Source organism: Nannospalax galili, unplaced genomic scaffold (assembly GCF_000622305.1).
Source record: "Nannospalax galili isolate Female #2095 unplaced genomic scaffold, S.galili_v1.0 scaffold734, whole genome shotgun sequence".
Taxonomy (NCBI): domain Eukaryota; kingdom Metazoa; phylum Chordata; class Mammalia; order Rodentia; family Spalacidae; genus Nannospalax; species Nannospalax galili.
Window position 1 is genome coordinate 4,235,533 of NW_008337073.1, and position 18,843 is coordinate 4,254,375.

The 18,843-nt window shown below is 39.9% G+C and overlaps 1 protein-coding gene across 2 annotated transcripts in view; it reads left to right on the forward strand.

Moving 5' to 3' along the window:
• Fgd6 (FYVE, RhoGEF and PH domain containing 6) overlaps nucleotides 1-18,843 on the forward strand; it is a 132,171-nt gene that overhangs the window by 112,299 nt on the left and 1,029 nt on the right. For both annotated transcript variants that reach the window (XM_029563092.1, XM_008832077.3), the window contains exons 13-20: nucleotides 1,829-1,912; nucleotides 3,281-3,360; nucleotides 8,746-8,848; nucleotides 9,378-9,524; nucleotides 10,817-10,919; nucleotides 12,632-12,759; nucleotides 14,719-14,847; nucleotides 16,120-16,268. In XM_029563092.1, the coding sequence (XP_029418952.1) occupies nucleotides 1,829-1,912; nucleotides 3,281-3,360; nucleotides 8,746-8,848; nucleotides 9,378-9,524; nucleotides 10,817-10,919; nucleotides 12,632-12,759; nucleotides 14,719-14,847; nucleotides 16,120-16,268 (923 nt within the window). The remainder of the gene's footprint in view (nucleotides 1-1,828; nucleotides 1,913-3,280; nucleotides 3,361-8,745; nucleotides 8,849-9,377; nucleotides 9,525-10,816; nucleotides 10,920-12,631; nucleotides 12,760-14,718; nucleotides 14,848-16,119; nucleotides 16,269-18,843) is intronic.

Here is an 18,843-nt window from a genome sequence, read left to right on the forward strand (position 1 = left end):
TATCAAAGTCTGATCCTAGGATCCACATATGAGGGAGAACATATGTCGATTTTTTTTCTGAGATTGTGTTAACTCACTTAGTATAACAGCTTCTAGTTCCTAACTGTGGGTGGGCTTCTGTAAAATCCAAAACAAGTAGTCTTATTTCAAAGGGAAGAATTAGGCATACCTAAGCAAAACCAAAGTCCAGCAAAGTAGCTCAAGACTGGACACCTGGGATTCACTCACAATCTTCTGTACTCCAAAGGGTTCTGGCAGCTCCACTTCTCTTGATTCTGCTGTCCATAGCATATACAGCTCATCTTGCAGACCCAGGCCAGTTCCATTCCACACCTACTGCTGTCCATGGGTAGTTGTCCCATGGTTCTGGCATCTCCACAAAGCCGGGGTCTCCACTGAAACTGAGGCTACACCTTTACCAATGGCCTCTTCTTGCCTCTCGGGGTGCAAAGCCTCAGATTCTCTCCATGACCCCTTCAGTCCTGGGGTCTTCACTGCAACTGAAGCTGCACTTTCACTATGGCCTTTTCTGGCCTCTCAGAGTGCCAAGCTTCAGCTGCTCTCTGTGACCCCTTTACCCTTTCAACACCAGAACCATGCAGGAGACTCTTACACATTACCAAGTCCTGCTTCCAGCTTGAGATAGAGGCTTGGGTCCCCTCCGTGTGCTAACTGAGGAAATACCTCCCAGAAGATTTCACCACAGTGATGCAGGTCTCTTGTTACTTACAGCTGATTTTTCAGCCCCAGCTAACCAGTATCAATTGTCCCAGTAAAGCAAAAGTTTTACTTCAGGTTCTGGTCTCTTCGTAATCCCAGCTGGTTCTTCAGCCCCAGCCAACTAGAACCCACAGATTCTCAAATTCAAAATATCACACTAACAGCCCTGATAGTCTCTACTTCTCTTTGAAGCTTCACAAGCCAGGCCTCCATTGCCTACAACTCTTTTCAGCAGAACTGTTCCAAGCTCCATAGCAACAAAGTCTTGAGCACTCAATGGCTTTTCCAGCCCAAAGTTCCAGACACTTCCACAGTCCTCCCCAGAACAACTGGGTCAAGTCTGTCACAGCAATACCCCATTCTCCGGTATCAATTTCTGTCCTAGTTTGTTTCTTCATGCTGTGACAAAACACTCTGACCAAAACCAACTTGGGGAGGAAAAGGTTTATTTGGCTTACATCTCCCAGGTTACAGTTCGTCAGGAAGCCCAAGGTAGGAACTCAGGGCAGGAACCTAGAGGCAGGAGCTGGAGCACAGACCATGGAGGAACACTGCTTACTGGCTTGCTCCCCTGGTCCTTGCTCAGCCTCCTTTCTTATGCAACACAGGCCCACCTGCCCAGGGGTGGCAGTATCCACAGTGGGCTGGGCCCTTCCACATCACTAACGGTCAAGAAGGTGCCCCGTAGACATGGCCACAGGCCAGTCCGATGAAGGCAATTCCCCAGTTGAGGCTCCCTCAACCCAGGTGTGTCAAGTTGGCACTAAAGCTATCCAGCACACTGGCCATATTGTTTATTTACATTCAAGCATAGACAATGAGATCTGTTATGATGATGGATCAGAAATTTTTCTTCTAGGATATAGTTATTTCTTTTAAAATTTAGAAGAATTGTTTTAATCAACTATTTATTCAGCCAGATTATAATACTTTAATGAGACTTAGAATCCATAAAACATTAAATCTCTAGTAAGACTTGGAAATGAAGCACATTTCTTTAGAAATTTTCTAATGGAGAGGTAATATTTTTCCTTTTTTCTTCTTATTGATACCTTTGTCGCCGAAACTAGTTTCTATAAGTGGTCATGTGATATATTTCTACTTTCAGTTTAATGATGCCCTGCTGTATACAACACCCATGCAGTCTGGGATGTACAAACTGAACAACATGCTCTCGTTGGCTGGAATGAAGGTCAGTGTGCCTATTAGAATTTTTTTTAACCCAGCATATTTATATATGCTGAGAAGAATCCCTAAGATAACCTTCCTCACATCACTAATGCTTCTGTTTCTGGTGCTGCTGCTTATGTTTGTTTATTCATGTCATTTGTTCATGCATTGATTTACTCAAGGAACAGTTGCTGAGAATTGCTATAGAGAACAATAGTAATAGTAAATTATGAGGATGAATTGAAAGATGATTCTTTTTCTCTCTGCCTCTTCCCAAACCTCCCGGCACCCCAAGACTTAACTAATTCTTTGGAAAGATATACACTACTCATAATATCTATATCACTGTAAAGGCACAGTTAAAAAATTTCAGAGATGAGTGTGGTAGCACATACCTACAGTCACACCCCTTGGGAGGTAGAAGCAAGAAGATGAGGAGTTCAGATACCTTTTCAACCATATAGTGAGTTCAAGGCCAGCCTGAGCTACTTGAGACCCTGTCTTTAAAAAAAAAAAAAAATTGGTGTTCAGAGCCAAAGACAGATGGGAGGTGGGTGGAACATGCCTTTAATTCGAGCTACACTGGAGGCTGTGGTAAGTCAAAGCTGTTATCTCATAAAGCTTGTCTTGGGTTTATGTTTTTGTTTCATTTCCCAGGCTGGACTATGTAGCCAAGGCTGACCATGAGCTCATGATCTCTTCTTCCTCAATCTCACAAGTGGTGGAATCACAGATGTGAGCAACCATGCCTGGCTTTTGTGTTTTTGTTGTTGTTGTTGTTTGTTTTGTTTTTTTGAGACAGTTTCCCCCTGTATCCCAAGCTGACCTGGCAGTCAATGTGATACTCCTGTCTTAGCTTTTTGAGTGCTGAGATTACTGGTGTGAATCACTGTATTCAAATGTTTTGGGGTTTTTTGAGACAACCTTATTGCATAGCCCAAGCTGGCCTTAATTTTAAGGTTTTCCTGTCTAGCCTCCCCAGTGTAAGGATTATAGCTGATAACAACAACAAAAAATAGTTTTTAAGAGTTCAGAAAACAAATAACACATATCTTTTGATGGACATAGTGGAAATATTGTCATACAGCTTTTGATAGACAGCTAGGAAACAAGGTATAAATTAAAGTCGGCATGCTGAGATGTTGGGAAAAGGCATTCTGGGTGGAGTGAATGTTTTGAGCTAAGGTGGGGAGATGGGACCATTGGGCCTGCATGTGGGTATTTAAATTCATCTGGAACATAGAGTAGATGAGAGAGAATGGTAGTAGGTAAAGTTGAGTGAGGAAACTGTTTGGACATCAGTAGCCAGGGGCTCTGGGCGACCCCAGCTACTGCTTACAGGTACTATTTCCAGCAGGATATTTGCTCAAATAGGTGTAACTTCCTCCAGGTCAGAAAACCCACCCAGGAGGCGTATCAGAATGAATTAAAGATTGAAAGTGTGGAACGTTCTTTCATCCTCTCAGCCAGGTAAGTTTATGTGCACACACACATTAAAATGACATTTTGCCAGAATAGTAGGCTCAGATAGCTCTAATTTTTTTTTCAATATTTATGTTAACTGATAGATTTTTCATGTCCTCCCCCCCAAAACTTATTTCTCAAAGTGTACTCTTGATTCTATGCAAGTAAATGACAGATCATAAAAATGTTCCTCTAGATAAAGTAATAATGCTGAAAAGTACTATACTGATGATTTTTTACAGTATTTCTAATACTTTTATAGTAGAATACAATGTGTTTAAAAACAATTAGTACTTTATCTCTTACTAGAAACATTTCATATATCATTTAAGGTTTGTAACTTATGAGGTAGGTATCATGCACTGTGAGCATGATATAGTGTATAATAGTGAACTTAATTGGTAAATATTTGTTTTTCTGACTTCAAACTGGCTATTTCCTCTCATTTATCCCTTTCTCGTATCCTCCCTTTTTTCTTAATAATAAAATCGAACCAATTAAAAACCCTACACTGGCTTGTAAGTGTTCAAGTAAAAGGAAGAGCTATGCATCTCTTGATTTAAATCAAAAGCTAGAAGTGATCAAGATTAATCAGGAAGGCATGTCAAAAGCCTAGACAGGCTGAAAATTAGGCCTCTTGAGCCAGTTGGCCAAGCTGTGAATGGAAAGGAAAAGTTCTGGAAGGCAATTATACGTGCTATTGCAGAGAATACATGAATGAGAAGCAGACTTACTGTTGGTATAGGGAAAGTTTAAGTGGTCTGGATAGAAAATCAAGCCAGTCACAGCATTATCTTCAGCCAAAGTCTAATCCAGAATAAGACCCTTTTCTCTTCACTTCTCTGAAAGTCAAGAGAGGTAAAAACACCACTGCAGTAGAGCTTGGTTCATGAGGTTTATGGTATATCTCCATAATGTATGAGTGCAAGCTTATGCAGTAAAGCAGTAAGTGCTGATGTTGAAGCTGCAGTGAGTTATTCAGGAAATAGATGAAGGTGGCTGTGCTAACCAACATATTTCAGTGTAAATTAAGCAGCCTTCCTTTAATAGAAGCTGCCATCTAGGACTTTGATAGCTAGAGAGAAGTCATTGCCTGGCTTCAAGCTATGAACACATGCATGCTAGCCTATTCCACATCTTTCTGCCTTTCCTACCTAGTTGCTCTACCTGGAATGCCTCTCTTTATTCAGAAAGTAATATAACCCTTGTCCAGGCATTGTGCTAGGCATCAAAGTGCCTTTCCATCACTAAACTTACATTTCATTAAGGTAGACATATACCTGGCAGCTATTAACCTGATTAAGTATTATTGTAATTAAGGAATATACAGGAAAAGTACCAATTCTTATTAGGCTGTTAAGGGAGGTAGAGGTAAGGGAGAAAGGACAAAAATAGTCCTTAAAGGCTTGCAGTGTACACTGACTTAGGAAGGGTAAGCAGGCACTGATAACTAGGCAAAAAGGAAGGAAGAGCCTTGTGGTCAATAGGAACAATGACTACAAAGGTCCTGAGGGACATGCATATTCAAAGAACTGAAGGGGCAATGTGGCATGAGCTAGAAAGTGATGAGGAGAGTGACCCAAGAGAAGCTTAGCAGGACAGGCGAGAGTATACAGAACCACCTTCTGAGCTTTGATCTTTAGAATAATAATTTCTGGAAAGCCACCTAATGGTTTATACCAGAGAATAATGTGCTAAGAGAATCTTACTCCTGTGTGGACTATACCCAGGGAGGAGGTGATTAATTGAACACAGGGAGTGAAAGAAAGGGTTATTCATCAGGTGTCCACAGTCCATACAGTATATGGGGTGTTAATGCCATTCTGTGTGATAGGGCGCACCCAGAGAGCAGTTTGGGGAGAAGTCAGGGGTTGATATGCATGTTGAACATGTGGAAAGTCAACATGGAGCCATCAGAGTAGGTCAGTGTCAGAAGGAAGCTTGGGCTGAAGTTTACACATGGATGTCATCATCTTGAGGATGACCAAAACCATGAGACTGAATGAGGGTACAGAGAGACTGCATGCAGTTCCTTAGTGACTCCTGTAACAGTTCCTGTCAGCACCTCTGCAAGCTTGCTCTGCTACCTAAACAAGACAGTTCCCTCCTTAAATACATGTGTTATGTGCTGTATCAGGTATGAACCCTTGTAACTGAAGTGTATTTTGTGTGCCTGGTTCTCAGCTTAGTCCCTAACCCTTAGTAATCACCCAGTAAATGTTCACAGGCATGTGTCAGAGTAGCATCCCACAATCAGCCCAAATAGTGGTGTGGCAAGATCTGATATACCAGAATTCCCTTCAATTAGATGACTTTTCTTTCAGTAATTCATACCAATCAAGGGGAAAATGGTATTTTGCATATATATATATATGAGGTTTTCAGTTGAAGGAAGACGTGGATTCGTCTGCTAATTGTGTTACAAAAGGGGGACTAAAATGTTTCCACTAGATGTTGCAAGCAAATGTGTGTGATCTGTGAAAAATGTGTTATCAAGAGCTGGTAAACATTGTCTTGGCAGAACCCCACACAAGAGAGAGCCAGGAATGATTAAACAAAAGAACAGCATATGTGACATGATTTCCACAGTCAAATAACATTCCACATGCTCCCAGGGCTCCAGAAAAATCTAACAGCAATTCTCAAATTAGCCATCTGCCTCTCTACTTTCAGTTACTTCTAGTAAAAAGTGGGGGATAGAAGGAGAGCCAATAATAGTTCATGAATGTTTGCCTAGAAGCCCAAGTGTGTGCTCTTACTGTATAGTTCTTCAGAGAACACAAACCAGATGGTAGTGACCTGGTGGTGCAGGGCCCAACCCTTCACTACATTCGGTCTCTTATCAGCTCATTACTTAGCAGCCTGTAGTCTGTAAACTGGCATTGCTATTCCAGTTTCCTTTCTGCAAATGGTGATGATGCCTGGTAATGGAGTGTATGGCAGTAGATTGAATGTATATGCCAGGGGGCAGCTTTGAAGATGAAGTATGACAGTGTTTAGGAAGCATTTACTGTCATTGGCTGACATGTAATAACTTAATTAGCAGCTAGCATTGGCAGTAATGCTAGAACAGTAGAGGTAACAGATTTTGTTTGGTTTAGAGAGAAAAGGGTTATCTCTTGTTTTGTTCTTTGTACATAATGAAAATTTGGGAAATATATTTTAAAATATTATTTGTAAGCACATAGCTACCTTTTTATATCAATATGAGTAAATATTCTAAATAATATTTAGCAGGGAAATACATTACTGAAAATGTTTATTTTATGAGTGTTTTGCATGCATGTAATTGTACTACATGCATGCAGTGCCCACCGAGGCCAGAAGATGGCGTCAGATCCCCTGGAACTGGAGTTACAGATGGTTGTTAACCACCATGTGGATGCTGGGAACTGAGCCTGGGTCCTTTTCAAGAGCAGCCAGTGCTCTTAACCATTGAACCATCTCTTCGGTAGCGTCTTCGTGACCCTGTCTGGGCTCTTCAAAATACAAGAACAAGGGAACTGGGGCTGAAGCAGTTCATTGGTATAAGACTTGCCTAGGATGCCTGAGGCCCTAGGTTTGAGCCCCAGCCCTGCAAGAGGGAAAACAAAAACAAAACAAAGCAGCAGTAACCTATGCCTTCATGGATCATAATTTAAAACAGAATTTTGTTTCTTTTTATTTTGTTCCTTTCTGATGGAATCGTTTATACTTTAAATTAGAGTGAATAATAGAATGAACTGAAGAAACCATCAGGGCATTATCACCAATTTTCTTGTCTTACAGGTTTTTTTCTCTCTTTTTGGGGGGGAAGGGGGCAGGGAGCAGGGTCTCGCTATGTAACCCTGACTGGCCTGGAGACTGCATTGGCATCCAACTCACAGAGATCCACCTGCCATTGTCTCCTGAGTACTGGGATTAAAGGTGTACACCACAACTCCCAGTTTGTTTTACAATTTTCTAAAGTATTTTAAAAAGAATTCCTGGGACTGGATAGATGGCTCAATGGTTAAGACCATTAGATATAGAAGACCCAGTTTTGGTTCCCAGCATCCATGTGGTGGCTAACAACCACCTGTAACTCTAGTTCCAGGGAACCTGTCATCCTCTTCTGGCCCCTCAGGCATTGCATGCACGGGTGCACTTGCATACAGGCAGGCAAAACACTCATACACATAAATATATAGAATAAAAAAATTTTTTTAAGGAAAAACCCTCCCCCTACCAGGTCATTTTACATACTTGAGTATGCCTCTCCAAAATATACAGATATTTTCTTACATGTTTCCTTTCCCATTACTATGGATTTTATTTCCTTTTGGATTATGTATGTGTATCTTTGTACATTCCCATGGAGGTCAGAGGCTTTGGATCCCCATGGAGCTGGAGTCACAGGAATCTGTGAGCTGCCTGATATGGGTGCTGAGAACTGAATTTGGCTCCTCTGGAAGAGCAGTACATACATGCTCTTAATTGCTAGCCATCTCTCCAGCCCTGAATAGAGTTTTATGCTTATTGTTACAGTCTTTACATATGTAAAGAATTACATATGTATTTATATTTACCCAAAATATGCCTGGAAGCTTTAAATATGCAAAACATTTTTAAATGACTTTATAACTGTCCTGACATCAGTGATGACTGAGAGTTAACCACAGAGTTTTGGGGGAGAGACATGGTTACTGGCATTCAGAACAAGAATGCCCTTTGGCCCCATTCATGCTAGAGTTAGGTTAAATACAGCTTCTGTTGAGCAAGGGATAAGAACAGAAAACTTGGTGGGCTAAATAGTAGATGAGCCCTCACAACCTCCATGGGTAATTTCCTTTATTTACTCCTTTAGCATCTGGTTTATGGCTATAAAAATGGGTTTTCTTCACCTCACTGGCTTTTCTAAAACTTTGGTGTTTGAGACAGAATTTTCCCCAGGGTGGTTTCAAACTTGCCACCTTCCTGCCTCAGCTTTTCCAAATGCAGAGATTATGATTGTATGCCACCTATGCCTGACTTTAGGCATTTGTAGGAATATTTAATACCCTAAAGGTATTTAGGATTCTATATTATAAAGTGGTACTTGAAACATAACTCTATTTTTTTTTAAATTCTAGGATATATATTTGGAAACACCTTGGTTATATAAATATAGTTGGAATAAATACCCTAGTTAGCAAAAATTCTTCGATGTTTAGGAGACTCCAGAAGCTGTTTAATGTAAAGTAATACTTTTAGAAAGCAAAAAGACATGTTTTGCTAAAATGCCATGGGTATATATGCCTCAGAGTCACTACTTTGGACTGGCGGTGTTGGAGGTTGGTGGGATTGGTTGCTATGGGAGAAGGAAAAGAAGAAAAGAAAAAGACAAAGAGTCTAAGCTGACATCTGGTTGATGGAGCCTTCTGCCCCCAACAGTTCTGCCACAGAAAGGGATGAATGGCTGGAGGCCATATCCAGGTCAATAGAAGAGTATGCCAAGAAAAAAATTACCTTCTGCCCTAGCAGGAGTCTTGATGAGGTATTGTGTTTTCCTTCTTTCCTTTTTCAGTGCTTGATTTCAGTTTTTTCTTTTAACAGCAAGGAATTGATTCACAGGAGTTTAGAAAAGCAACCTATGTTTCAGAGATGAGCTGGAGGAAGGATGTGCGTACTTGTAGTTATAAGCTTCATTGTAGGGAATTTTTATTTACGTGGGGGGGGGTGCTAGGGATCAAACCTAGGGCCTTAATCATGCTAAGCATGTGTCCTACCTAGCTATCTAGCCCCACCTTTCACTGTAGGGAATTTAGGAAGTATGAAATAGTTAAAGGAAGAAACTAATCAGTTGTCATCCTAGTACCATAGCATTTTTTAAAGTTAATTTCACAACAGAATTTTTTGAATGTATCTAATCTTAAGATCCTGAGAGTGCAAAACATTTAATAGCCCATTTTTCCTCCACTTCCGTAATGATTCCATCTGTACTGTGAGACCCTACCACCCACTAAAAAGCTTGACTCTGCCATAGGCAATACGCAACAAGGTAATCAGCAGTCATTCTTCCACAGGCGGACTCAGAAAATAAAGAGGAAGTTAGTCCCCTTGGATCAAAGGCTCCCATCTGGGTTCCTGATACAAGAGCCACCATGTGTATGATCTGTACAAGTGAATTTACTCTGACCTGGAGAAGACACCACTGCCGGGCCTGCGGAAAGGTCAGGGGACAACCCCTGTCCCAATTGTGATTTCTACGGCTGCCAGGCTATGCACAGTGAGGAAGCATTTCCCATTCAGAAACCACTGTAATAAAACAGGAAAAAACAGGAGAGGTGAAAAACATGGATGTTGTCTTGTCTATGTATTTAGGGGTGAGGGAGTCTTGTTAGAGAATCTTCCTCCTACACCCTCCATCCCACAATTACTTTATTATGGCAGTAATAGTGAACTTTCATTCAAAAATGAAAACTAAGCCAGGCATGATGACACATGCCTATAATCCCAGCCCTTCAGGAGGCAGAAGAATCATGGTGAGTTCAAGGCCAGCTTGGACTACACAGTGATACCTGTCTTGGAAACAAACAAACAAAAACCTCAACCAAAAAGTCTGCAACAAATCCATGGTTATATAGACTCTATAGCTAATTATTTAAACCATCTTTCTGTAGATAGTAAGTACTTGGTAGGAGGATCTTTCGATATTCAAATTATCCACAGTGACTTTTAAGCTCTGTCAGCTTTCCATTACCATAACAGATAGCTGAGATAAATTAGCTCTCCTCTCTTTTGTTTTGTTTTCTGTGCCGTGGTCTTGCTGTACTCTAGCCCTAGCTGATCTTGAACTCACTATCCTTTTGCTTTATCTTCCTGCATGCTGGGATCAGAAACATGTACCACGACTCCCAGTAATAAATCAACTTAAGAGAAAAGATGAGAATGAAAAAGGAGGGGATGACCCTCAAGTCCTCTTTGAGGGTACCACCAGATGACCTAACTTCTTGCACCTAGGCTCTACCTTTAAGGCTTGTACCACCTCTCAGTAGTGCCTAAGTAGGGTAACTTTAATATGTGAGTCTTTAGAAGATATTTCGGATCCAAATATGAGAGTTCATGATTTCTTTAGTAAACTGTGCATAGGAACCCATTCTAGAAGCATTTACTACAGAGCCAGAACTTGGTAGAGTTGCAGAGAAGTGGTCACTGCTGTAGCAGTGATGATTCTGATGAGGCTGATGGTCAGTACAGCTGACAGAACTTACTACATACTAAGTACTGTTCTAAAGACTTGCAGGTAGTAACTGTTAAGTACATTGTTAGGAAGTGAGCACTCAGTACTTACTTGTGGCCTCTTTATTTTTCAAGTGTGCTCCTGTGAGTTAGCTCACTACATATCTAGACTCCATGAGGTTGGATTCAGTGATTGTCAAACTGTTTTGAAAAATGGTCTGTATCCTGTTATGGTTTGGAATCAGAAGTTTTTCTAAATGAAATAACTGCAATGTGTTTTCAGATCGTGTGCCAAGCCTGTTCATCGAATAAGTACGGCCTAGATTACCTGAAAAAGCAGCTGGCAAGAGTATGTGAGCACTGCTTCCAAGAACTACAGAAATTAGGTAAGATAAAAGCAAGCATTTAACCAAAAGTTCCCTTCCTCCCCAGAAGTTTTGGGCCTTCTGAAAGAATTGCCATTGGTATGATTGCAGTGACTGCTGTGCTTGTCTCTTAAGTTGTGCTTTCCTAACTCAAGTTCTCTGGTAATTGCAAGAGAAATTGGACTGAAATTTGCTTTTACTTTGTGAAAAGGTTTTGCTAAGAAAACTAATTGTTGAAATATACAAAGTGTTTAAAACAGCTAGAAGGAAACTTTTACAAATCATTTTGAAACTTCTAGTTTCTCACAGCAGTGTACACATTGCAAATAATTTTTGTTTTTTGAAATAGGTTTTCCTTTTATTGATGGTACTAGGGACCAGACCCAGAGCTTTACACAAGTGCTCTACCACTGAACTACATTCCAAGCCCCCAAAATATTTTATCTGCAAGGTAATTCTGCATGGAACCATACTCACTGGCACTTTGTTGGTGTGACCTTCATTCCTTGAGTTCCTTGGATGATCAATTTAGTGAGATTTTACCGTACATTTAAAGGTGTACCTTTTGGATTGGCTTTCTTCAGACAGCATTTCCCTGTGTAACCCAGGCTAGCCTGGAACTCTTAATCCTGTCTTAGCCTTCCAAGTGTTCTCACCACTCCTGGCAGGTACAGCTCTTTAAACATACAAGATGGTATTTCATATCTGCCTCTTCAGTATTGCAAGCATTATTTGCCTGCAGACAAAGTGAATAAGGTAGGTGGACTGCTAGGGTCTATATATTGGGAAGAAATCTTTAAATTTCTGAAACCTGTAGGATCTAAATTCTAAAAATATTGTCCTTTGTAGCCATGAAAACTGGCTTCTTATTAGCAAGTAGGATTATCTATGCAAATAAAACTGGATGACATGCTATTTCAGTATCCTTGTTTTTAATAGATCACTAATTTGTTATTTGTGTATTATTTTAGGACCCATCTATCTATTCTTTTCCCACTTTCTGTTCCCACCTTTGTTATCTGGGCACATTAGTGTGAACTGTAAACATTCAAACTTTATCTTTGAATCTATTCTATCATCACTCACCTTTTTTGGGTCAGTAAATCTCAATTTTATCTCAGAAAGTTTCACTTGTTTTGATTTGTCCATGTCAACCTTAATTATGTTTAGTTTACTGTAATAATTTCCTGCTGCAAATCCCTCTTCATGACTACTGTCAGGCTTATTTTTCTAAATTCAGTCTGGTAGTAAGGACATGGCTTAGTAGTAAAGTACCTGTCAGGCATGCCCAAATCCCTAAGTTTGATCCTCAACACCACCACATAAAACAAAACTATGAAACAGAGGAAATGATTTAGAGCTAAGCATGGTGGCTCATACCTGCAATCCTAGTACTCAGGAAGTTGAGGCAGAAGGATTGCCATGAGGCCAGCCTGGGCTACAGAGTGAGAGTGTCTTTTTAAAAGAGAGGGAAGGAAAGTCAGTCTCTTCGTATCCTTCCCCATCCTAAAGAGCCTAAACCACATTCCAGGCTTCTAGAACCACTACCACAACCCCCCCAATGTTCATTATTCTGTAAACAGATGCTCCAGCTCACACCTCTCTGCCACCATTCATACCACCCTCTTTCCTCCGTCAGTACAGAAGTTTTGTGTGGCATTGTTTACTGATTTGAATTAAGTTGCAATGCAGAATGCTTACCATTGGCTCCATGAGTTCCTGATCTGTTTTAGATCATCAGCTGTCACCTAGGATTGGATCTCCCGGAAATCACAAATCTCCTTCAAGTGCCTTATCATCAGTCTTACATAGTATCCCGTCTGGGAGGAAACAGAAAAAAATCCCAGCTGCTCTCAAAGAAGTAAGTATTTCCATTAGACTTGAAGAAACTGAATTATTCATATGCTTGAAATACACTGCTTCTCTTTTATAAAGGAAGATGCCATTCTCCATTACTATTATGAGTTTTTTTTCTCTCTTTTTTTTAACTTTAAAAAAATAATTTATTGAATTTCATACATGCATATAAGGTGTTTTAATCAAATCCACGCCCACTCTGTCTCCTCCAATACTGTGACTGATGTGGCGACTGCCTTGTCATCCTGCTCCATCTCCCTGAAGGCCTGAGTCACTTAGAAACTGGCTGCTGAAAGGATTGGGAAACAGTTTATAGCAATCATAGAAAGTAAAGACAAGCTAGACACACATGAATCTTTAAAATTTATTTTGAAGGCGCTCTTTACCAGAAGGGAAAAGTTCATAGTATTGTTTTTGTCATTTCATCTGCACCGTTTGGGTAGTTACGTACAAAACAGGTTAGGCCAATTTAGAGACTACTTATAAACTGTTTCTTGCATTTCTCAATTTCTGAATCCAAACTTATAATCATAACTTTGAGTTTCTTGCCAGACATGACGGCTCACATGTCTGTAGCAAGCTGAGGCAGTAGGATGGATCACTGGAGCCTAGTAGTTCAAGGCCAGGCTGGGCAACAGAGGAAGACCCATCTCTCTCTCCCTCTTTTTTTTTATGTTGTGTCTCTTTGAGACAGAGTCTCCCTGTAGTCCCAGCTGGCCTGAAACTCACTATGTAGACCAAGCTGACCTTGATATCACAAAGCTGCTTCTGCCTTCAGAGTGCTGGGATTAAAGGCATGGGCCACTATACCCATCTAGATTTAATTTTTTTATGCAAAAGTAAATAGGCATTTGAACCGGCCATTTGAACTTTTTATGAAGGAAAAGTAAGCTGAGTTTAGACCAAAATTTGGGGAGCAAAGACTGATACTTTAAGTCACTTCCATTGGTAGTAGAATTTTCAGGCGAGGCATTACATGTCTCTGTAATCACAGCACCAGGAGGATTGCCACTGTCTTAAAAAAAAAAAAAAAAGTGTTTCTATTTACTATTTTGTTGGTTTTTAGAAATCCAAAAAGTTATTTCAGACCCAAAGTTAAAGGTTTATGTAATAGTCTCCTTACACCTGGGGGTAAGAAGAGCAACAGATAACATATATAGTCCCCAAATGGGGCTTTAGAAAAACATTTTGTAGACTTTGGGTTATTTCTCTTTTAGCAAATCAGGAGGCATAGCCAAACTCATATACACACAAGCACAAACACATAAATCCAAAAAGTTATTTCAGACCCAAAGTTAAAGGTTTATGTAATAGTCTCCTTACACCTGGGGGTAAGAAGAGCAACAGATAACATATATAGTCCCCAAATGGGGCTTTAGAAAAACATTTTGTAGACTTTGGGTTATTTCTCTTTTAGCAAATCAGGAGGCATAGCCAAACTCATATACACACAAGCACAAACACATATAAGAACAGTTAAACCAGAAAGATGTTAGAATTGCTTCTAAAAGAGTAGGTTTGGAGGGCTAGAGAGATGGCTCATCGTTGGAAGCCCTCACTGCTCTTGCGGAGGACCTGGGTTGGATCCCTAGCACCCCCATGATAGCTTACACCTATCTATATCTTCAGTTCCAGAGGATCTGACACCCTCTTCTGGTCTCTGCAGGCACTGCATGCATGTGATGAACTTACATACATGCAGGCAAAGCACTTATACACATAAAATAATAAATAAAATCATGTTAAGAACAATTGGCTTTCATACTTATGCTAATAGCAACATTTAGATTGTATAATAACAGACTGAAAATATTCAGTGTCATTCTAAAACATTCTGTTGTTGCTGTGGTTACTGATTTCAACACAGTGATTATAACTTTGTTTTTTGTTTTGTTTTGTTTTATTTTGTTATTTAAAATTTGTCTGAAAACTATTAAACTATGCATGGGACTTCCTCATCTAGGTATCAGCAAACACAGAAGATTCTACTATGAGTGGTTACTTGTACAGATCCAAGGGCAATAAAAAACCGTGGAAACACTTGTGGTTTGTCATAAAAAATAAAATACTCTATACATATGCTGCAAGCGAGGTAAGATGTGAATTCTAAGAGCGATTTTTGGGTCTAGTTTTAATTGGGGGATTTTGTTCAAGGGTTTTGTGTTTTGTAGTGCTAAGGATGAACCTAGGGCATGCTAGGAAGTTCTCTGCTAAGCCAAACTCACAGTCCCTTATTGCTTTGTTTTTGACATGGGGAGGTGTTGTTGTTGTTTTTTGCTTTTTGGTTTTTGAGACAGGGTCTCACCCTGTAGCCCAGGATCGCACCATGCAGCATAAGTTGACTTCAAACTCACAGCGATCCTCCTGCCTCAGCTCCCAAGTGCTGGGATTACAAGTGTGAGCCACCATGCACAGTGTGAACAGTGTTCTTGTATTGTTCCTAGAGAGCTCTTATTCAAGTGTTAGGAATTTCCCACAGTCTTAAAATGCAAGTTTTTCTGGTGTCATGTGGCTACTGTCTACTTTACAAAAGGCAGAACTACTTTTCCTTTCTCCCAGTCTCTCAAGGTATCTTCAGCTTGTACTAATGAGGGGTGAGCACACATAAGATCAGCTTTGTTGAGCTATAAACAGTTTCCTTTTATCCCATCTGATCAGTGTCCCAACAGCCTATGAAAACTTCTAGGGGAGCTGGGCATGGTAGCACATGCCTATAATCCTAGCATTTCAAATTAGAAGCAGTAGGACCAGGAGTTCAAGGCCAGCCTCAGCTACATGAGTGTGAGGCCAACCTCAGCTACAAGAGTGTAAGGCTAGCCTCAGCTACATGATTCTGGGAGGGAAGTAAAGAAGGAAGGGAGGAAAAAACAACCTCCAGGGAATCAGGCAGAGAATCACTTTGAGTTTCAGGGCAGCCTGGGCTGTTTATTGAATTCCTAGACAACTTGGGCTATAGAGTGAGACCCTGTTTTAACAACCAATCAGTACACACACACACACACACACAACCAATCAATACACCTCTCTCCCCCCCCGCCCCTCTCTGTCCAAGCTAAAGTCCATGCTGTTCCTCAGTAGGAGTAGGGTAAGCTGCTTAACCTAAATTTTATTTTTCCTTCATCCATACAATGAAAGCAAGATCATCATCTGAAAATAATGTGAAATTTACATATTGAAAACTGGCAGGTTGGGAGTGGGTGACACATTGCTGAATAAATAAAAATAAGTTGTTAGAACCATCAATGTGTGTGTGTGTGTGTGTGAGTGTGAGTGTGTGTGTGAAATAGAGCTATGTAGATCAAGGCTTTTCAAAGGGAACTATCTCCATCTAAAAATGCATCTTCATTATTTATTTTTAAATTAGGATGTGGCAGCTTTGGAGAGTCAGCCTTTACTAGGTTTTACTGTCACTCAAGTCAAAGATGAGAATTCAGAGTCAAGAGTGTTTCAGTTACTGCACAAAAGCATGTTATTTTATGTATTCAAGGCAGATGACGCCCACTCAGCTCAGAAGTAAGTATTTCATACATGAAATTTCAAGCTGTTGTTTTAAATTTTAAAAGCATAGAGGAATGCTGGAGAACCGGACAACTCAGAATTTAAATCACAGATCCAAGATTTAATCTTCTGTTGGAGAGATGGCCCAGATGTTAAAAGCATTGGCTGCCCTTGCAGAGAACCTCAGGTTTGGTTCCAGCACCCACATGGTGGCTAACAACTATCTGTAACTCTAGCTCCAGGGGAGCCAACGTCCTCTTCTGACTTCCTCAGGCATAGCATTCATGGGTGCACTTATATACATGCATATAAAACACTCATACAGATAAAACAAAAATTTTTTAAAGCAAAAAAGAAAGATTTAATTTATTCAAATGCCTTGGAATTGTTTTTAAACAATGCAAGGGGGGCTGGAGAGACAGCTCAATGGTTAAGAACACACTGGCTACTCTTGTAAAGGACCTGGGTTCAGTTTCCAGCACCCACAAGGCATCTGACAACCATCCATAACTCTAGTTCCAGGAGATTCGATCTCTGTGGGCATTGTACAACATGGGTGTACTTATATTTATGCAGGCAAAATACTCATACACATAAAAAATAATTATTTTTAAATTAAAATAAAACAATACAAGGGTATCTGGGAGAATTTTAGGATATAGAGGATGAAAGAAAATAGGTAGTGACGTCCAAAATGTTTTGTCTTCACATGACCTCAGGATGGTGCTCCACCACTGAAAGAAAGGAAGCTCAGGCATGTGACCTCTCCTTCAGTGAGGGTCCCCTGAAACAGTCCAAGACATTGGCAGTGCAGTGATTCAGTTGTGTTATGGACCAGCAGGAGGTGAAGCAACAGCTTAGCTAGTGGGAAAAGTCAAGGGAATTAAGAGGCTCACAGGCTGTTCCCAGTGACTGCGTAGAAGGAAATGGATATCCTTTGAGATATCCTTTAGATATCCTTTGAAGCAGTCTTCAAAATCCCAGCAAGAATCTTAACTTTAGGTGGTATGAAATTGTTTAATATCAAGGTAGGTATCTTCTGTGACATCCAGGTCCCTTCTGGACAAGACAATTAAACTTGCCTTTATTTTCATTTGATTTTTACTTTGGCTCACAAAATGCTGCTTTCAGTGAGAGGTGTTCGTGTTTTCTCAACAGGCTTTAAAGTGTTTGTAATACAAGAGAGTGCTTTGAGTATAAGCAAGACAGGTAGCTTCTTAGGCAGTTAGAATTAATGTTCTAGAATTGCATAGGTACAGTTGTAAGGCTCACCCTACCTGTCTGTTTTAGGATATGCTGCAATGTATAACTGTCTAAATAATTCCTTCTGGGTATTAAGGATTATTTTTGCTTCCTTGAGACAGGGTCTCACTATGTAGTTTAGGGCAGCCTCAAATTAAGTTCTTGTGCCTCTGCCTCCCAATTGCAGGCATACAACATCATGCCTGGCTCTGAAGAGTATTTTAAAATTATGTTACTTTACTTTTCTGTAAAAATTATTTGGACAAAAATAACAATCACTCTAAGATTCTGCCAAATACCATTTTCCTCATAATTTTTATCTGTATTTGTCCTCAAACTGATAAAATTGGGTTTCAGTGTGCATGAGTTTTTGCTAAGTTAACAAGATAAAAATGTCAAGAGAAAATTAAATGTAGTCAGATAAAGGAAATCAGCTTACATGTAAGTTAGAATTGAATCAGTTTAACCTATGTTTGTTTCTCTTTGGATTAATACCATATAACATGTGTTTTTTTATATGATTGAATGTTAAAATGTGTTCATTTTAATGGAAAATTGTGAGACTGAAAAGCCTTGATGTAAAGATATTTACATCTAAAAATCTGAAGTTTTGAAAATTCTGTCCTTGAAATTTGAGCTTACTCTGTTATGGGCTGCACTGGCTGCTCTTAACTTTAGTGATTTCAAATGTTCATAGTTCCCTTGAATCTTTTCTTTACATAATATATTACTGTAGAACTTGTATTTCAGTAACAAGGGGACAGGGTAGGTTCATAAGCAGTCAGTATAGTAGAGCAAAAGAGGCTGCCCCCAGTCATTTTCTGAGTAATTGCAGCTGTGTGATAAAACTTTTGACACCAAAGAAGTTTGTAAAGACTTCTATGGAATTTTGAAAAGCGTTTATATTGCATATAAAATTTTGATATTAACATGTACTAAATGCCAGACCAATTCCTCTTTATTGAAAAATTTGGAACAAGTCTGGATTAGGAAATATACAAGGGGATTTTGGTTGGTAGAGTTAGGGAGAGAAACAGACACATAACTAGTTTCTAAAAATTACTGAGTCAGAACACCAGGAAAGGAGAGGAAAGGAGTTGTAATAGAGGCCTTTACTGACATAGCCACTTCTAAAGTCAAGTAGCCTGCAAAAATCGGTTCCCACCTTCCATCATGTGGGTCCCAGGGACTGACCTAAGATTGTCAGGCTTGGTGGCAAACACCTTTATCCATTGAGCTACCTCACTGGCCCTAGGACTTTTATACAGGAAGATAGTCCCTTCCTCATGCTGCAAAGAAGTAAGAGATAATTTTCAGGCCAAACTTTGAATCAAATTACCAAATAAAG